The sequence below is a fragment of the Platichthys flesus genome, chromosome 1, assembly GCF_949316205.1.
Source record: "Platichthys flesus chromosome 1, fPlaFle2.1, whole genome shotgun sequence".
Lineage (NCBI taxonomy): Eukaryota > Metazoa > Chordata > Actinopteri > Pleuronectiformes > Pleuronectidae > Platichthys > Platichthys flesus.
In genome coordinates, this window is record NC_084945.1 from 24,748,540 (window position 1) to 24,769,943 (window position 21,404).

Consider the following 21,404-nt stretch of genomic DNA (forward strand, 5'->3'; position numbering starts at 1 on the left):
CAGGCAACAGGCTAGGAGCTGGAGTTGCGTTTCGCACTGTTCGAGTCGAGTTGCTTTGGCCTGTGTGGTTCACGTTCATTGGTGTTTCCAGGGCAACAGTCTTAAGCTTGCACCGCTGCCCCACAGAGCAGAGACCTCTATTCAGTTCGAGTTGTTGTCGTACTCTATGGATGAGACGTACGTGACTTTTTGTTTTGAACAATGTTCCATATTTTGAACTCTCTTGTATTATGTTTGTAGGTTTACTTGCTATCTCAAAGTTATTGTGTAGTATAGGCAAACATATTTCTATTGTTTCATTTGTGTAGAGGCTCAATTTGTAAACAATCGGCTGGAGGATATTGTTATCTGGCTCTTTCTGTCAGAGATGGCCTCCAAAGATATTCAGGGTCCAGCAATTCCCAATGAATCATAGTGCTCACAATGCTTGTCTCCTCCGGTTACACAAAGACGTGACGAGCTGAAGCTCTGCAGAGAGGGTGACACAGCAATGTGCTGCCCCGAGGTCATGAAGTACAGGAGACATTCACAGCCACACAGTTGATTGCATAGCAGACACAGAGCAAGTTTCCCACCTTAGGTCAACATGTACATTGCATTTAAAGATGTTTGTAATGTGACATCTCAATTCGATTTTTGTCATAATGATGAAGCCAAACGAAACTACACATTGAGGAGGAGACAATAAGGACTGAATTTATCACCAACAAGCTAATACAACCAGATCAGTGACAGCCACCTGCAGATATAGAAATACATCAGCAGCATTGATGTAGACTGTAGTGATATTAAGCTCCACATCTCCGGCCCTGGTTCCAGGTCGTCTCTATCTCACTTTGACCTTACATGTCTGCACTGGATTGCAAAAAAACAGATACAATTTAAGTTGGAGACTAAATATAGACCATTTTTCTGAAGGACCCCTGAGCCAACCTGTTCAGAGGCGGCATTGATTCTTGGGGAGAGAGAAAAAAGACCAAAAAAGTTGGCACACGTTGCAGAGACGTTGAGAGTTTCAATGGTTGAACAGGCAACAAGTATGTGAGGAGAGAAAAACAAACGTCAAACCTCCAGGGAGGAAACACGCAGGCACAGATAAGCAGAGACGACAGAGCAGGAAGAAAGCAGGCCTTGAATGTGCTTACTGTGCAATGCTGCACACCCACTCACACACACACAAACACAAGCATTGTACACTGTAACTCTTTAACCAACAGACTTTTTTAATTAATAATCTATTATACAACGTAGATCCACAAAAACACAAATATACACAATGATCCATGTGGCATACAAATTCCCTTTAGAGAACAAAACAGTGCAAACATCACAGTATCTATAAACTCCATTATGGGCACACGTAATTTTAACCAAAATTATACATGCACACATTTCTTTTTTTCTATTTGCATCCATAAGTGTAAAAAAAAAAAGGATTTACAAAAATACATTGTGCCAGCCAAATATGCATACTTTAACTATAACTCAATTGCAATACGTTTGGTCCATCTTTCAGGTTTAAACCTGAAAATAATAATATTAAATAATTTTGACTCAATGTTTGCATACAGTAAAGAGAAAATACTTAATATAAAACATTCAGCTATTATTTTGCAAGGCGCACACACATATTGGATCAGAAATGTCTTAAATTATATTAGAACAATACAAAATCTAAACTGCTACTTTAAAGACTCAGCTACGAAACAAAAGCGTACACAGTACAAAATTCTAAATCAAAGCTTATCGAAGGTAAAAGAAGAACTTCAGAAATTAACCCTAGTCATTTCTTTACAGCTAATATAATGGAAATCACAGCACAGTAACTAACCTGTAATCAATGTCCCTTTCCCCAAGTTTCCCTGTAGGGATATAAAGCTTAACTTTATCCCCAGATTAAAACTGAAAATCTCAAATAAAGTATTTTTCTTTTATGCCTAGAGCCAGTCTAGGTAATGTACAAACAAAGGCTCCAGGCCTGAATAATGAGTTCCTGAGTGAGGGGGTAATTTCTTCTCCAGAGAAGAATAATCAAGTATTTTTTTTATCTGATTAGACAGTCAGATGTGGAGTTTACCACATTGGACTGAGCAAAATGCTTCCAGCAATGTTATAATGATATTTAGCAAATATCCATCCATTTCAGTCAATATGTGACCAATGACCACGCTTCTGGTCTACAGTATGCAACAGTGTTAGCAGCTGGAAGACGTCATTATGTCTGGGTCACAGGCTAATAAAAGCCAGATTCCTGCATTAGCTGAGGATCATGCAGGTGCAGCTTGATACCCAGAGTAGCTTTAAACAAAAATTATTATTTTCCAAATGCATCTGAACAAATTTAGCTGAATGTTCATTCTATCGACAACTAAGGAATCCTACTCCCTCAAGAACTTGGGGCTTAAGGTGCTGGTGTCTTTTGACAGAACTGCTGACCAACCATCATCACCTCTGAAATCCGAGTTAAGGCAAGTTTTAAAATCCAACAAGGTGTGTTCTGTGAACTTAACACATTGTGCTTATGTTAACTATCCTGTGATGTTTGATTCCAAAGAGTTCTTATTGTGGCCACGTTGTAATTCACTCTTCAGCGGATTTCCCAGCAGTTACCACACCTGAACAAACTTTGAATTTACAGTGTCTCAGCCTGGGGTGACACATCCTCCATTTGATAATTTACATTAATTGGAACACTTTAATTCTACACAAAAAGCTTGACCGCTGGACCATCCTTCACCCTTTTCAGTCCATTCAACTCTTCTCCGGGGCCTTCAGCATGTGTTGCCTGGTCGATCCGGTGCTGTTGCTGCCCAGAGAAGATCCTCCAGCCTGTTTCCTCATCCACTCCAGCATGTAGAACCGCAGCATCAGAAGGAAGCCTGGTAGATCAGACAGCAACCATTATTCATTTGCTCACAAATTCATGAATCTAACGCAGGTGGGCAGCCGGTGAGAACTTCTTTCTGGATAAATTAAATTAAAAATATTGTGCAGTATTTCTAACATCTAAATCAGCTTATATGAGGTATTTTGAAGTGAAATATCCTTTGACTGCTTTACTTCTGCTCAAATAACTGTCACTACTGACAGCGAACTAGCCTGTTCCTAAAAATCACAGGCATGTTGTTAATCTTACTGATAAAAAAACGACCACATTTGCAACCTGTACTGTAAGCTGCAGTGTTTTTTGTTTGATGTTTGAGAAAGTGACAGATCTTCTTTCCTGTCTGTGATTATAGTCAGCCTGCTTTCATTGGCTAATGCAGGTTTATGTCGGAGACGGTTATCATTAAAAAAAAGTTTCTGTGATATTACATTCATGAAGCTTCCCTTACTCAGTTCTGCTCAAAAACGTATTTCAGTTGTTTAAATATTTATGTCACATGTTAACGACTTAGCATTTAGTTTAGTTGTTGTTTTTAATTTGTTGTTGTAAAGTGCACCAACCACACCAAGGCAATTTCCTGTATGTGCAAATATACATGGCAATAAAAAGACATTTTCTCTCCGAACTTGTGCAGCAACGACAGGGTTAACAAGTTCCCACATGGACCTGAATCCAAAACAAATGGTCTGCACGTGAGAGGAAACTGCCTTTATTCTGATAGACGACAGTGACTGAAGGTCATGATTAACCACATGGTCATTGTCTCATTCCCACACTGATACAATGGACATCTGACTCACCGATACACAGACACCAATGTCTGAGCCAACAATCCAAACACAGAGTGTCTGATCTGCTCTGATGGTAAAACTACAAAATAGTCTAAACAAGTTGATTTAAGTTTACAGCCAAACTTTGTAGCCACTGTTTCCTAAAAAAGAGGTTAACAACATAATACAAAGCCAAAGTGCAATCTGGACTAACTGAAGCCTGTTTTGTTCTGACCTTGAAAGGAGTTGAGGATGCAGGAGAGGAAAAGAACCAAGTCAGAGAGGGGACCAAAGTCCAGGAAGGTCAGACCCCAAGATGTTCCAAAGAGGCAGCTGAGGCCCCAGATACTGAGAAAAGCCACACGGTTCTGCCTCCACTCAACCCTGGGACGGATCTTCCTGTAGACGAGGCAGAGCATCACGATGCCCGACAACACCAGGATGACCAGGATCGTCATGGTGGTGATATAGTGAGCCAGCAATGCCTTGTGGTTATCTTTCATCCAGCACCTGTTGAAAACAAATAATCCCAGAAAGTGGAAGAAAATAGCTTCAGTTCTTTTTCCAATACAGACATCTCATCATCCTCTGCAGCTGTATTTAGGATCTTCTCACTATCCTGGCATAACAACTTTTAATCCTGCTTACATCCGATAAGGGCTGGAGACGTCCTCGATTGGCACCACCTTTCTCAGTCCATAGATGTCACCTACTGCAGCCAGGATGACAGTAGGAACAGCAGGGAGAACTGGAATGGAAATTTGAAAGGCCGAATTTGAAAGGGGCACACTTTAATGTCAACGCACAACGTTTTAAAGTAAAGTAAACCTTAAAGATTTTACTTCAGACACTCACCGAAGCCGACAAGATTCCATATGTAGGGCTTTGGGGAGGGGGTGAAAACCATGTACACCAACCAGAATGTGTGGAACACTTCTATACCCATCCAGGTGAAGGCACTGAGGAGGCTATAGTGGAGGCCCGCCCCCACCCAGGTGCACAGACCCTCCCCGCCCACATTGGCCAGGACCCCAGTAAAGAAGAAGAGCAGGTTGAGGGCAGCGAGGGACACGGCTAAGCCCAGGTGGATGGGTATGGACTGCTCCTTTGATCGTCTGCTATAAGGGAGGATGGAGAGAGAAAGAGAAGTTTATCAATTGTTCGAAAATTATATTACGTTCCTATTATTTTTGGTACATTCGTCATTATAGTGTTACCTCTTCCTGCAGAGAAATGTGATGAGAGCCACACAGCTGATCACAGACACGGCACAGCCGATAGATGTAATTGCGGTCAGGACCATGAGATGGCGCACTGGTCGAGGCTCCAGTTGCTGTCATGGGCACACACAGCGAATAGAAACAAGCTCTTCATACACAAAAATATGGAGTGTATACATTTCTATGTATCATGTGTGTGTTTCTTCACATAACACTCATGATAGTGTCTGCGTGTTAAATCATCTAGAGATGTTCATGTGAGTTCTGAGTTATGTTAATATTGTTAGAAATATAGATTTGTTGTTTCTGCATCTTATTAATTAGTCTGATTCTTAAAAAAAAATAAATGGTGGCATATGTGCGACGTCTCTCACCACCAGTACGGAGAAGTATGTCAGGTGGTTACACAGACACTCTGTGCTCTCTTTTCCTCTCTGCTGTGTTATACACCCATCCTCCAACCACGTGACCTGCAGTGGGTCTGCACAAAGATAGTGACGGGTTAAACAGATCTCATTCTCATCAATGGGTTTGGCAGTAGGAATCATGTTACATGAATGAAATGTAAATGCTCTAAAGGCTTCCTACCTTTCCTGGTGTCCCATGAAACACATTTCCTTGAATGCATTTTCTGAAATAAAGACAAAGAGATGAGCTGTAATTATTTCCTTTGAAAATACATTTTGCTATTTTTTCTTCAAAATGTCACATTGTAAAACGTTTTATATACACAAAGTCTCTCTCCCAGCTCCCATCTTACTGACTATTCTAATCATTTTAGAACGATATTTTATTTTATCATGAGTAGCACTTTTCTTCTATTTGCGCCCTAACGATGTTTGATCTTCAACGACTGTAAAACATTTTGCTGTATTTTCCCTCTATTCTCTATTTGCTCTTGTAAAGCACTATTGTGTATTTACATTTAATATTATTTTATTCGCATTAATGTAATATTATTTTTAATCTCATTAACAAAGTTATTACTACAGTTTTTGATTTAGTAGTGACTGAAACATCTGGTACTGTAAATATATGAAATGTGAGTTGAGTTAAGAGAAAAAACGTAGTGGTTTCTGTGTGTTCTCTGTAGGAACATGTCACGGAACTGAAACACCATCTGCAGCTAACCCACATTTGACAAGTTGTGTTTGTTACAGCACAAACATCAAACTGACAGTACATGTGTACTCTAACCCAACTGTGTCTCAGTTTCACGGGGACACTCTAAGCTCAAGAATATCCGGTGGTGTTGTTCATACCTGAGCCAGACACGGACTAAGAAAAACTTTTCTTGAAGTAAACCCAACATTTTCACAATTCAGTGCTTGGCATTGATTACTCTACCATCCGGACAATAGAAAATGTGGATATTGATATGGACTAAAGCACAAAGACTTACAGGTATGGCGTCATGGTAAAAGTCAATCCTGATTGGCTCAGGCAGATCAATGATGATTTCGTTCTCCACGGTAATTTCCACTACCTCACTGAGAATCCTGACCTTCTTGTGACCCACCTGAAAGACACACACACACACACACACACACACACACACACACACACACACACACACACACACACACACACACACACACACACACACACACACACACACACACACACACACACACACACACACACACACACACACACACACACACACACACACACACATACACACACACACACACGTTTCAAAGTCATAGCCTGTGAATTTGAGACTAGGCAGACAGGCAGGTGTGTGAGGCTCAGCTGCTCATGTTGACTGAGGACAAACAGAGCCTCACCTGGAATTCGGTGTTGTTTCTGAAGAATGTGCAGACTACTTTGGTCGTCATCTTCGCAGCTTGTTTGAGAGCAGTTGGGAGATGGACAGTGGCGGTGGGCTCTTGAAATACACCTTTAGTGACCTGAAAAACAGAATATATGTAGAGTGGACACTGGACAGTTAAAGACGGCTCAACAGGGTTTGGGTAGATTCCTCTTCAAGACAAAACACGAATGGTAAACATGGGAACGATAAGCCACCAACTGACAAATCATTGAGCATCAATTCATTCTTTTTTGGGGATTGAAAACATGAATAGATCAAATGTGAAGTTGTCACACATCACCTACACAGAATTCTACGTGGGACAAACTTTCACAAAAAAATACATTTAACAACCACATTCTCCGAAAGCCATGAGCTTTTTTCATTCATAATCCGCCAACTGCAAAACACTACACATTCACAAGCACATGTTTCACATTCTTATAGGGTTTTCAAAACGGTTGAGAACGTAGTCAAATCAGAACGATGGCAACTGCCATGCATCTCTGCAGAGACCAGAGTTAGCTGACTATTTACAATAAAACAAAACAATAATAATTCCAAACACAGCAGGTTGTACCTAAAGCTGAAAGCCAACCCTGGTGCTTTGATTTCAATACCAAACAGACAAGTGGGGATGGTTTCAGAATGATTTACTTTTGAAACATGGTTGGTGGAGACAGAAGAGGGACAGGGGTGGATTACACATTTCACAAGGTACTTTCCATGATGCATATAGAGAAGACACAAATATTTTATGACGTTTTAAAAATGTGTGTGCTGTGTTTGGTTATTTGTTTGTTTGCCCTCAGCTATTGTTTTAGTTGATTCCTTGGTTTTAAAGGTTCAGTGTGTAGAATTTTGTGACATTTAGTGGTGAAGTTGCATGTCGCAGCTGAATACCTGTAACTGAATATCACTTTTGCTATTTCTTATTTGACTTGCGGTGGTTATGCAGACTGTACGAGTTTGGAAACAGTGGCTTCAGTATTGATCAATGCTTTTCAGCAATTGATAAAAACCCTGCAATTATCCAGTCAACCCAGGATGCAGGAACAATAGCAACAAAAGAATTGAGTTAAACCGTGCTGCTCTGCTCCTCAGTGTGCATCACAGCCCTGTGGCCCTAATTAGTAGACGGTGTGTAGATTGCTGGCCACTTATGCACATAGCTCTATTTTAAGGTAGTTTGGAGGAAAATAAACATCAGCTGTAAACATACATCCTCTACTTGTGAGTAAAACAGAGCTACCAGGAACTTTCATGTGGTCAAGCTCTCACCTATTTTTGTGAACTAAATCACCAACGGCCTCCGTTTGAATGAAAACGTACTGTCTTGTTTGAAACGCTGCTAAGCCACTGATCCCACAGAAGAAATCTGCCTCAGAGGTAAAGCCGCCTACTCCCTCAAGTGAGATTATCAAGACATTTTCACCTACACACTGCCTTCTCGGATTAGCATATAAAAACCAAATGCTCCTGGTGCACGACTGAAGTGTAGCCAGCAAAGGGCTGAAACGAGGGTAAACCGATCCTTCCCCATATACGCCTGCAGTCACTCATCAAAGTCAGTTTTGACAGTTTGGAAGCAGGAACAGTAGCTGATGCTTCCCTTCAACCATTGTTTACTTTGAACACTCCAGTTCCCTGCCTTCCACTCATCTCCTCTCACCCTTCGTGGCGGCAGAGTCATCAAGAATATGTCAGGGATATGTTGGAGGGATGTTTCCCATGTTTCTCTTAACACAAATAAATACTGCACAAACAAAAATATAGGGGAAAGAGATTGTCAGGTCAGAGGTAGGTTTTTCTTGATGTCATTGAAGTTGAGATGAGACATGATATAATGAATGCAGCAGGAGACAGTGTTCAGGTGAGAGGTGGCGTGGGGTTAAAGCATGCATGAGGCAGGAAGAAAGGTATAAATTCTGCTGTGGAAATCGTGTTATTGTTTACAGCACATTGACACCAGTGTCGGCCCTGTACCACCAAAAGCTCTCTTGACATCTACGTCAGTATAATATCAACCACTCCCTTCCTAAGACATTTGCATTCTAACTGCACCTAAACCAACAACAAAGTGATCCCACTAACCATTACTGTCTGTGTGTATCCACAGTGATCTTCTCAGACCATTATGCTACAAAGTCTAACAGTTGAAAGTTAGCCACACTGTAGCACTGGACAGATCCCTGCACATAGTTCTTCTGTCATAATTACTCACTTATCACATTTTGAGTAAGTAAGTAAGGAAGTCATTTTGTAATATCAGATTAAAAACTACAGAGCTTAGCCATATTAAGATATGAAACCAAAAAGTTGGTATTAGTGACCTGGGTGTAAAGACTTAGGTCTCAGTTAGAACCCAAGGAACTCTAGACTGAACGCAAAATACAGGCTGTGAAAGTTAAAAGCTGATAATCCTAAACAGTGGTTTAGGATAATGGCTTAAATAAAGTTTGACTTTCATCTAGACTGTAACAGTGAGTCACGCTGTTGGTGTGTTTGTCTTACGGGAGATGTGACGTTGTAGCCTCTGAAATCATCGTTCATCTTCACCTCAACGCTGGGTGCACAGGGATCCTCAGCATGTTCTCCAAACCTGCACACACACACACACACACACACACACACACACACACACACACACACACACACACACACACACACACACACACACACACACACACACAATCATGAGGAGCTGGTTGGTGGTCAGGTGGCCATTTGAGGAAAGAAGTTTATCTTTGTACCCCCCCCCACCGGAGTGTACTTCAAAGTTTTGTTGTCCTGTCAATGGTCAAGTTTACGTGGTAGATTACTGTTCTTAAAGTTTCACAACAGTGGCCTCAGCAATTAACACAAAGCCATAGAGGGGAAGGATGATGACAAACACACCCTGTCAAGCGGTTGTTCATTCATTTGATTAAAAAAACAGGAAATTACGTGTTGACTTGGGTGGATCCGCCTCTCGTTTCATAACATAAGTCTTCTGCAAAAAGAAAGATAGACAAAATAGCAATTTTAGTTGGTCAAGTTTAACTAGAAAATGTGAACTTCAACAAAAATCAAAAACTGGGTTTTTAAGGCAGAGAACAATACAGAATATCTTCCTTACTGCAGCTGATGGATGTCCCAGTGAACTTGAAGGCGATGTGCGTTTTGTCGTTGATGGTGTCTGTTTGGATTCTTCCCTTGGCGATGCCGTAGTTGGCCTCGGGCTCATTGCCGAGCGGAGACAGGTCTTTGCAGCAGGAGCCCTGCAAGCTGGTTGGCCTGCACAGAGTGTGGTTTTTTGTTCTGATCTGTGCAGCACAAATAAGAAAAACAAACACAAAAACTCTTACTATAAACAAAGAATTCAAGTACAGATACTGCAGGTTGGCAAGAAAAAATACTCTTGATGTTATTTTCTTTTTATTTATTTCGGCAGAACAATGGACTTGTTTTGTCCATAGCATCCACGTTATTGGGCCAGATGATGGGGGAAACATGACCTGTGTTATATTAACTTTTTTTTATGATATGTAATATAATTTTGGAGCCACTGTGTGCAAATATATTCCCCTGATTTACCTGCAGCTTCAACTGGTCCAGCAATGGATCCCAGTACAGACAGAAGTCACTTTCCTCGGGTCCCAACTGTTCGAGGTGAATCACATCAGAGGTGCGACACTTGGCTGTGATTTGCCCTTCGACAGACAGGGAGCTCTTATTGGCTGAGATGGAGATCCCCTTGCATCCTGGAGAGAGCTTGAAGCTCACATCCAGCGACTGTTTGCCATGACGCCAGGTGCCGCAAAACTTCAAGCTCTGGTCGTTTTCACTTGAGCCTGAAAGGAGACAAAAGGAGGCTTGATGTTTGTTTTTCCTGCTCATGATCTTTGTTGTGCCAACTCTCAGTAATCAGTGCAAGACCAGAGACAGGGGGAGGCTCATTCACTGTGGAACAACCTCCCTCTGTTGATCACACATACAGTACATTTCAGCTTTTTGCTTTTCTGTCTGTAGAGATTTTACACAGGTTTATAAAGAGCATGTAAAAACCACTATGGTTATGAATTAACACCATTTCACAAGCTCAATATCTGATTGAGCCTCAATGGGAACCATAAACCCCACCTCACATCAGGGTACTGACCCTCACACAACTCTTTGTACACTGCACTGGAGGCAGGTATATCTCTTTCTTCCCCCTTTATTTAACATGCCACACAGAGGAAACTTATGGCACATGTATGAGGTCTCAATCATATGAGGTTTTTATCTCTATTTGAATATCACAACAGAATATATACACACAGACACGGGTGCGTTTGGAGAGGAGTACATTGAAACACAATTGTATGAAGGAACATGAGGCTAAAAGAATAGCAGTTAAGATAAAAATGTTTTAGTGGTTGGCTTACCCATGGCGAGGAGGATGATCAAGATGAACACAACCCTCAGACTATCTGTCAGCGGGGACTCCATTGAAACTGCAGCAGGAGAACAAAGAGTCAAATGCAGTTGCCCAAAGGGAACAAATCTATAATGTCTTTCTGCACAGACGGGGAGTGTTGTCAGTGCGCTAAAAATGAAACTCCACGTTTGTGTCCAGTGTACAAAGCTCATTTCAACACAAGCAAACAGTAACTCTTATATTCGTTCTATGTGCAGACACAAGTTCCACAACAAACTCCAGAACATGTCTGACATAATTAAAATGTTTTTCTTTTTTTAAATGACAGTGTTCTTATCCAGACCCCTGCTCCTACGCTCTCTTATCATTGAATACAAATGAGTCCGGGCTCAAAATACACACAGGGGACCTCTCTATGCTGTTATCAATGGAAACACTCTTTCCCTTTTGAGTGGTACACACGCACAAAGCTCTCCTTATTAGGACTTTGCATTGACTTTCATTCATTGTTGAGCTGATGTCATCAGGTGGTACCCAATAGGGCTGCACGATATTAGGAAAACATGCGATGTGCGATAACGTTGTTGAGTGTTGCGATGACATCCGGAGCATGAACGCATGTTAGGAGTCGCATTCATCGCAGTGCAAGCAGTCTTTGATTCTGTGGTGTCTGTAGATTTGAGATGTATTGTGCAGCCGTGGTACCCAGCCTTCACTGAGTGTTTCCACTACTTCACCACGACACTCTCCAGTTGGTGGGCCTGCAATAGTGGCCAAACATTGCCCATCAGCCCACAGCTTCCAGCTTCCCTCCTCCCCCATAATACCAGCTGCTTGATTCTGAGTCTTTTCATTCAGGCCTGGAGCTGATGACAGCCACCACCTACATTTCGGTGGGAAACCTCTGTGGATGATCTCTACAGGGAGCCAGATCTCCCAACCCTTGGCCCTGCACTCTACAGCCAGAGACTTGTGCTTAATGGCCTTTCTCTCAAGGGCTTCTCCACAGCCCTCCTCCAATGGCACCGTGAGCTCTACCACACAAACCCATGAACAATGACAAGTTCACTTGTTCCCCTATAGCATACTGTTCGTTCTTGTTACAGGGAAATGAGTAGTTGCAGAAATTACAACACAAAAATTTCCCAGCTAAAAACACACCAATTTGCATCAGGAGTTACAGAACTTGAGAATCATGTGGGGGTTACCATACAGATGTGTCACTAAACCACGTGTATTGTACTTTCATATTTTCAATATCTACCACGGATGCCTACTCATCCATCAGTTTTAATCACACATCTTTGTCATCGCACTGAAGCACCTTATCTTTCAGTGAAACACTGCATCTGTGACTGTGTGGAGTAACTGTACGGTCTGTGCGAGAAAGTGTGGACACATGATGAAGACGCTGTTTCACAGGGGAAACACAGCCGTCGCGGTCGCCCTTAACATCACAAGACAGACAGGAACCAGTTCGACCACAGATTAAGCAGAAAGTCGGCAACAGAGCAGAAAAGACAGAATAAGAGAGAGAAGGGCTGCAGAGCTCAAGGGTCAGCCGCTTATTTATAACCACGTCTAGTGAAGCTCAAACCTGATACTCCAGATGAATCATTAGACTACCACACAGCAACGCACACACTCACACTGAAAAAAACAACACAAACAGGGGAGGGTGTTGAAGCAACACTGAGAATTATTCTTTTACACCTTTAAAGGGGACATATTATAAAAATGCCACTTTTGTAGTGCTTCTACACGTTAATTTGGTATCTGGCATGTCTACCGTCCCCAAAACAACTCCCGCGATTTGTTGTGGTTCCTCTATTTCAAAAACGATACGCTAGAGTGCGTTGCATGGGATTACGACCGAAGTAAACATCATAGTCACACCATGCCCATGTAGGGAGTCTCGCTACATGGCCTTGGACGAGCGAGCCGGGCTCCAGCGGCCCGGTAAGCAGCCAGGGAGAAGGGCTTGCGTTAGCTTGCATGCTAACGCTAGCGTTAGCTCGCTGCTGCTACCCGTCAGACATTTAAGTGGCCGCATAAACAAGGGACAACCGGGACACCTCTAAACGCTGACTCAACAAAGTGGAAGGATGCTGCTGCTGCGCCAGCTCAGGCTCCCACTGCTCCCACTGCTCCCACTGGGGGGGCTGCGCTTGGGAGCTAGGGCTCTCACAGCCAGACTCACCGGGGGTGAAGGGGGCGGGGCACTCAAAACAGGTCAATCTGAGGAGGGCTGTTTTAGACAGGGTGAAAAGGTGCTGTTTTAAATGATCCTTGTGGTATTTTGACCAAAATATGTTACAGACATTTCATTAAGACCCCAAGGAGCCATATCAACTGTGGTAAAATGGGCATAATGTGTCCCCTTTAATAATTATATAATAATAGATATCTTGCTTGCTAACCTTTAGATGATATTACAATCTTTTAAGAAGCTGTCAGGAAACTCCTTGCAGCATAGTGTTCCTGTGGAACGCATGCGCAGGCTCAGTGATCGCTGCAACATTTAAATGTTAGATCGCCGACGTTGATCAAACACACAAATGCCTGTAAGATTCATTCTCTGGCTTAAGTCCACTCAAGCACTTCCATTTCAAACTTAAGTTTGACCTATGCATCATAGAAAATATGTTAAATCATTAAAGACAAAAAAAATCCCACAGATACACACATTTGACATGAATGTGACCAACACAGGGGTGCTCAAAACCATTTCTTTACAAGTCATATTTCTTACTCACATAATGACATGGGATATTTCAATATTTAAACAGGCATCAAAGACTGAGTTCTTCTGGCTCAGAGTTTACTTTGTGAATCGGACTGATCCTGGCTCAGAATTAGTTCAGGATTAATCTTATTTGTTGAGATCACTCAAGTCAGGCTTTGACAGCTGTGTCCTTCCAACCTCTAGTCAGTATATCAGCGCAATTGGATGATTAAAAGAAATCTAGCTTTTTCACGTCATCAAGAGTTTACACACATTATGAAGATAACATAATTACAATACAACCATTTGATTACGGACCATAACCTATTTTATTCATAATGAATGATTGAAATATGAATTCTGTACAACCGAGAGAGATCCAGTGATATCTTTACACTTCAGTATAAGTGCACATAGTGAAACTGTCCCATGCTTCACACGGCATGACTTTGTGGTTTGGGCACTTCCCTTTTTTGATCATTCTAGATCAGCATTAATCATTTGTGGGAAAAAGGTGCTAAAATGTGACGCTGTAGTGGTTTGTGATACTGAACAAATACATAAAGGTGTTATACACACACACACCACATCTTGCAGAGAGGGACAGGGTGGAGCAGTGGTTTTCCAAGAAGCAGCTGTGAACTGTAAACTTTTTCCTTGAACAGGTTTCTCATATGTGAAAATATAATGTGAGATACAATGTCGGGAATGTAAAGCTACAGTTTGATCATGAACAGTAAAGCTCAATACATCAGCTCATGCTTTATATTTACATATATCTAAATGATGACAAACATAGGTATGACCCACAGCACTAACATTCGGTAAAGTTACTGAAGCATTACATTTGCAGTGTAAGGTCTGGGATATAATTCAAAAACAATAATAACTTTTCCAACTTTTCTACGTGGTTTTGAACAACATCTCACTGGATCCCTTTCTACTGTACTGGGGCACCCACCAGCTCGTCTCCACATGGCCCCCCTGTGCTACAAGTTGAGCTAATGGGCTCAAATAAACATTTCCTGCAGATCGATTTCATACTTTCTCTCGAATGTCTCAATGTGTACATTTCTCTGACACTAAATTTAGACCGAAAACAGTCGAGTTCTAAATGAGACGATGACACATCATTTTACAACGAGCCTCGTCATCATCACACTGGTGATGAATTTTCACACGGCTTTCATGTGTGACCCACGTCAGCCTGACTCAACCTTTTGGAGCTCTCTGACCATCGCCAGTATACTGATGAAGAAAGGCCCCCACTTAAGCGAGGCAAACGTTGAACCACTGTCACCCCACCCCCAGACAACAACCGGTACGATCACACAGTGGAAGGTTCAATTCCCTGCACACGTCCGAGAGAAGGCGTCAACTCTAGACTAGTCTGTGTGGGTCTGTGTTAACACTACGAATACATTCTCAGGGTATGAATGCATGAGTGGGTTAAACCCGATAAAGTGGAATTTCCTATCCAGGATAACAAGACATGACTCTTTCTCACAAGTCTAAATTCTCCCTGTTCTCACACTTTCACACTTCAACTGGGTGAAATACCAGAACTTGTAAACTAACTCTCTCTCTCTCTCCCTCTGCACCCACACCCACTCTATTGTCCCTGCATGGCACCCACGCACACTCATTTCCCCTTTTTTTATTACTTCACAGTTCTCATGTGTATGCGTGTGAGCGATAGCCACAGACAAAAGCTTGCATTAAAGGGATGTGTGTGTGTGTGTGTGTGTGTGTGTGTGTGTGTGTGTGTGTGTGTGTGTGTGTGTGTGTGTGTGTGTGCACGTGCGTGTGTGGTTGAGATCGAGACGCAGACAAGAACGCTGCCGACACACAGTAGACTTAGCATTTCTCATTTTTCAGCACCGAGCTCAGGCTCAGACTAGGAAACCTGTCGCTCCGCTGCTCGCTTCACTCCTACACACATACAGACCGACGTGGGCCTGATATTGTTTTTGTTTGCGAGCATGCATTGACACATTCCTCCAGCAACCCATGCATGTGTGAACGAGACGGGGGCCAAGTAGAGCCGCCCCCCCCCCTATCTCGCATCCTTTCGCTTGTTTTTTTTTTTTCCAGTAAAATGTCTCATCTCAGGGTTCTGACTCACTCAGTCTCATACTAATCATCTTTTAAAATCGTCAAATCCGACATGACACACTCTGGCGCCGCAGCCAAAACCAAGACGTCACAGAAAACGGTGACTGACACATAGGCGGAAGGGAATCAACCACTAGAAATGTCAGAGTTATTTAAAAATATAAGCTTCATAATAAGCCTTATTTGTACAGCATGTTTATGGACAAAGTCAGTATTAAGGCACGGTGCTTCACAAAGGGAAAATTAAAAAAAGGTAAATAAAATGCAATATAAATAAGTAAAATCAATGATAATTTAGCCTGAGATGTAAGTTTTAAAGAGGAATGTTTTAAGTAGAAATGTAAAAGCGGTAACCGATGCAGCATTTCTGATCTCAAATATAAAAGGCATGGACAACATTGTGTAACTCCTCACATTTTAAAAAGGATTTAATATTTAATATATTACATCACACTTGATCAACAATAGAAACAATTTTGGATATGGGGAAATTTACCTTTGCAATTAGAGACCACATAAAACAATGGAATAAAACCCTAAAGATAGACTTAGTGAAATAGCAAACTACTCTGGCTGTGTCTAGAACATGCAATAAATAGGTAAATAGGTAACCCTTGGCTCATTAGTTTTTTCTTGGTCGATCAATTTTGTCTCTCTGTAAAAAAAAAAAATTGTTATCAACTAAAAATGTATAACATGTTAAAACAAATGCAATGGTGAGTAAAGGTAGCATTAATGAGCCTTTAACATTCTGGTTATAAGTTTCTCAAAGAGCACATACGTATAAGCACAGCCTCCCAGGGCTCCAAGAATGACACATGCCTGCCAATAAAACACGCTCAACCATCCAAACTGCAGTGTCATGTACTACAGAGAAACAACTGATATGGTTTAAAGTTCGAAGCTGCAGATCAGATCTAAATTTCAAACCCTGTGATATACATAACCTGTCTTCAGCAGCATAAGGTACCTTTAACAAACCACTTCCTGCACTTTCAAAGGTTTTCCTCAGATTAGTGCTCTACATTTGAGCACGTTTTTTCTGTAGCTGTTCACGCACCTCAATTTAAAATTGTGGTACGCACCTCAATTGAGGTGGTGCGTACCTCAATTTTAAATTGAGGCACGCACCTCAATTTAAAATTGAGGTGCGTGCCTCCATGCAGATAGAAAATGTCTGTTCCATCTGCATGGAGAATTTATTTTATGCACTTTTGTAGCACAACACATTTTAGATACAGGTACCAACAGCTACACCATTATCTTGCACCTACATCTACAGTAGACTGAATACAGAGTCTGGGAGTTTATCCTGGGACAGATTCAGTCGGCTCCTCTGCACGCAGCCGACTGAAGGAGCAAAGAATGCATGCGCATGGAAGAGTAATCCCGGGAACAAAAGCTGCTCTTTGTTGTCGGGCCTCAGAGCTGAAGTGACAGCGAGCGTGAATAAGGGTCAAAGATCAGGGGCTGGTTCGTGGCTGTTCAAGCCGATGGCTCAGAGCCGTGCACACCCACACAAACAGTTCACTCTCCCTGCACAACACAACACAAAATGAAAGGCCAGGTATTGAGGGTAAAGACTACTTTGAGAAGCTGCCTTCACATTGTTCCAGGAGTGCATTTAGCTCCGTGCTAGATAGTATTTTCATTTTCCGGGTTTAAGTTCCAGCTATTTCGAGTTCCCACCGAGAGACTTAGGCAGAAATAAAATGAAAGGTGCTCAAAAGAATCTCACTTGTTCTTCTGAAAGTTACACACTGACCTTGTTTGTGTGTCTTAGTTTTGCCTTTGCACAATGTGTCGCTGTGGGTAGATTTCCCTGCGCAACAATGTCTAGCGCTGCGCCTGCCAAACTGCTCACAGACAAGATTTGTTTTGTTCTCCTACAAGTCGCAACCCAAGAAAGCTGGCTGCTGTCTGACATGTTGATTTACAGCACGTAGCACGAGCGGCTCAGGACTAGTGTGGGAACGTCTCACAGCTACAGGGGACCCTTCTGAAAGTGAGACTCACAACATCTAGTTGAAAGTAATCATGGTGACTAGACTTTTCTTTTCGTCTCACCAGCTGCAACAAACACTAAAAGCAGGAATGAGCATCGAAGACCCTCTGCACAGATACGTCTCAAGTTGAAGTGGAAGACTAGATGGGATATGGCGCATGTGGAATGCTCCCTAGGCTACAATTGTGTTAGGACCTTGCATTCTTGGTGATAGCACCATAGTGATGCCGTGTGCACGTCTGCGTGAGTGTGCATACGAGTTCCTTTATCTGTATCCTCATGTCCTCCGTGAGGAAATTGGAGGAGCAGGTGGAATGTAGCAGATATTTCCTTGGGGGCTATGAATAAATCAATAAAAGAACACACACACACACACACACACACACACACACACACACACACACACACACACACACACACACACACACACACACACACACACACACACACACACACACACACACACACACACACACACACACACACACACACACACACACACACACACACAAAGCCTGAATATTGTTAGGACTAAATCACCCCCAGCGTGGCCTTATAAGTGTTGCTCACGGGGTTCCGTCTGCCATCAGGGCCTTTCTTTTCCTCATTATAAAAAATGAAGTCAGCACAAAGGAGAATGGGCTTTTTGCAATGAGTCACACATCCTCACCTCAGCCATTTGCATTTCAAGCGATGCTGTCTTCAGGAACAGAGAATAAAACTCCCTTTTCAAAGCGGGTAACTGAGTGCTGTGTTTTGATTGTGTTTAGTCTGGAAACCGCAATTCGCAGCTGTAGAAAGTGCACTGAAAGGTGCTGCTGCCTACGATGTCTGCCCATCAAAACCAGTAACAAGACAAACATCTTCCACTACTACAGGGAGGGGTATCAGAATGAAACACAAATAATTTTGAAATCATATGTAGCCGACACTACCTTTGTAATACAACAGCACCTAGTTTTTACACTCTACAGCACAAATTAAATAATATGAAATGAAATAAAATCTAAAAGTATATATAGTTTCTCTCTAATGAACTTTATTTCAGTGTCCTGTATATTAATACATGCAAGTATATAAATATATATATAGCATGTATATTTATATATTCAAAATACACACATACACATCATCTATATGTACAAATTATACAAATTAATGAAAATAGATAGATAGATATATAGATTCTAATGTTTTTGTATTTAAGATTGAAATAGTGTTACATGTTTGAAAGAGCTCACTCACAGAGGTAGACTGGTGGATTCGTGATGAGTTGAAATGGATGTGACCGCTTGAGTCCGAGCGTCCTATTTGAAATGAAGGTGTAGAGGCGACTCACCGGCGCTAGTTTCCCTGTCGGCGTGTCTGTGATGCTGTGGTCCTCTTCAGTCAGTAACAAGTCCAGACCGGACCCGGGGAGAGTCCGCGCAGAGATAAGACTTCACTTCTCTCACTCTTTTAATTGTTCAGCTCATTTGTGAGACGCTCCTCACACGGTGACAGATGTTTTCACAGTGGAGAAAAGAACGCAGCGCGGAGAACCAGAGGCCGGGCTGACGTGTGAACTGTGGCCGTCAAACGGAGACTCTGGCCGGGGTCGCGACTGTCAGCGAGACCGAGGTGTGAGCGCGAGCTACCATCAAGTTATATAGTGAAGGGGAGCTACATCCGCTCAGGACCTTAACAATTAAACGGTCAACTCTTATAAGAAGCTGAATAATAGATGTAGAAACCTTCTTTTAGAATAATAATAACAATAATAATAATAAATATTATTATTATAATTATTATTGTTATTATGTCGACCATTTGGTTAATTAAGTTGTTTTTATCTTTTTCTTTCTTTCACCTTCTGTTCTTTCTGTTTCACATTGTGAGATAGGTTTTTTTTTGTAAAGATTTTTTTTTTTTTAAAGAATAGTTAATGCATTATTAGAGTTACTATTACTATTATTGTTGTTATTATTAACTATTGTCATTATAATTATTATTGTTTTGCCTCCTGCTCCCCCTGTGACACTTTAAAGGATAAACGCTAAAGATAATGGATGGATGATTACTATTATCAGATATCCTTTCAGCGTTTGCACCTGAACGGATGCTCGGCCTTTATTTTGAATTGTTTCCGGGTTTTCCTGTGCTGTCTGTGTAGCTTGACTGTTGTCAGCTCAGCAAGGTGTTGAGCGGAGAACAGACATGGTGGCTGTGTCTGTAGGCAGAGAGGAGGGGCTGCAGAGCTGTGAGTGTTCACTGGTCGTTCACTTTGCACACCTCTGCATCACAGAGTCAGTGAAATAACCTTTTAATGTCATCGTAGTTGGCCCATAACACCTCGTTGTATTAGGCTTTGCTGTTACATCACCCAGCAAAGAAAATACATTACCCAGCTCCAGCAGTTTATCTTAACAGTGACCCCAGAAGTATTTTATCTTCCTTCATGCCAATCTTTGACTTTGATATCAGTGTGTGTGACACTGTTTGGCCTGTACTACTTCAGTGCCACAGGCAGCTGGCACGCTCACTGGTTTTAGTAGTAACCTCAGACCACAGCCTCATCGTGAGGTTGCTGCATGTTGGTTTTATATTATTCTTTGGTGGTTGGTGAGCCGAAGACACATTTCCACCTTAGTGGTCAATAAAGATATATTATTCTTATTTTATTCTATTATATTCTGTCCTATTCTATTCTATTCTGTTGTAATAGTTACAGTTTCTTCGTTTTTATGTAAATCATCCTGTGTTTCCTTGCCAATACATTTTGAACTGTACACATGTAAGTAAACCACATCCGTGACACAGCTGAAGCTGCAGGGGTAGTTAATGTTTAAACCCACTCATTATCTGATGACATTGTTCCTGCTCTCCTGATAATTAAAAGCACAATTAAACGCCACTCTAAACTCCTGAGTTTAGACAAATATCTATTTTTGAAAGATAAAGAAGAGAAAAAAATGTGGGGGAGCGGCAAAGTAGGAAATGGCTCGATTCAACACCTGGCTGATAGAGCCTGATAGTGTGTGTGTGTGTGTGTGTGTGTGTGTGTGGGGGGGATTACTGGAGCAGGATTTGTCAGTTGAACTGTGGCTTGAGAAATAAAGGGCTCACTGTCTTGGTGATGACAGGTGCGCTTGGAATAACACACATACACACACACATACACACACACACATACACACACACATGCAGGTTTGTGCAGCCATCTTTATTAGGACCTTAGGACATCCATTCATTGTGGACAGCCTAACTAAAACCTTAATATGCCCTCACCTTAACCATGACCAATTCATGATTGACCCTTACTTTAACCTAACCACATTTCACATCTCAACATCAAACTTAAACAAAACTTCAGGAATGGTGTTTTGCCAAATTAGGACTGGGCTTTGGTCCCCATGAGGTCTACCAGTCCTGACAAGATCAGTGTTTATTCTGGAAAAGGTCCTAACGAGGCAACAAAAAGAAGT

At 41.8% G+C, this 21,404-nt stretch overlaps 1 protein-coding gene across 1 annotated transcript; it reads right to left on the reverse strand.

The window, feature by feature from the left end:
- Nucleotides 1-1,203: 1,203 nt before the first annotated feature.
- On the reverse strand, nucleotides 1,204-19,539 carry adgrg1 (adhesion G protein-coupled receptor G1). The gene is made up of 15 exons (XM_062389911.1): nucleotides 19,280-19,539; nucleotides 11,103-11,171; nucleotides 10,270-10,526; nucleotides 9,812-9,998; nucleotides 9,640-9,685; nucleotides 9,208-9,295; nucleotides 6,668-6,790; nucleotides 6,280-6,396; nucleotides 5,466-5,508; nucleotides 5,252-5,358; nucleotides 4,875-4,990; nucleotides 4,513-4,775; nucleotides 4,306-4,405; nucleotides 3,893-4,167; nucleotides 1,204-2,879 (listed from the first exon to the last, which is right to left on the reverse strand). The coding sequence occupies exons 2-15, from the start codon at nucleotides 11,164-11,166 to the stop codon at nucleotides 2,752-2,754; spliced, it is 1,914 nt and encodes a 637-aa protein (XP_062245895.1). The 5' UTR covers nucleotides 11,167-11,171; nucleotides 19,280-19,539; the 3' UTR covers nucleotides 1,204-2,751.
- Nucleotides 19,540-21,404: the final 1,865 nt, after the last annotated feature.

Coding starts and splice junctions, on each gene's coding strand:
- adgrg1 (XM_062389911.1), bottom strand. CDS start 11,166: ATGGAGTCCCCGCTGACAGATAGTCTGAGGGTTGTGTTCATCTTGATC. Junction 5,509..6,279: donor TTTACCATGACGCCATACCT/GTAAGTCTTTGT, acceptor TCTTTATTTCAG/AAAATGCATTCAAGGAAATG. Junction 4,406..4,512: donor ATGGAATCTTGTCGGCTTCG/GTGAGTGTCTGA, acceptor TTTCCATTCCAG/TTCTCCCTGCTGTTCCTACT.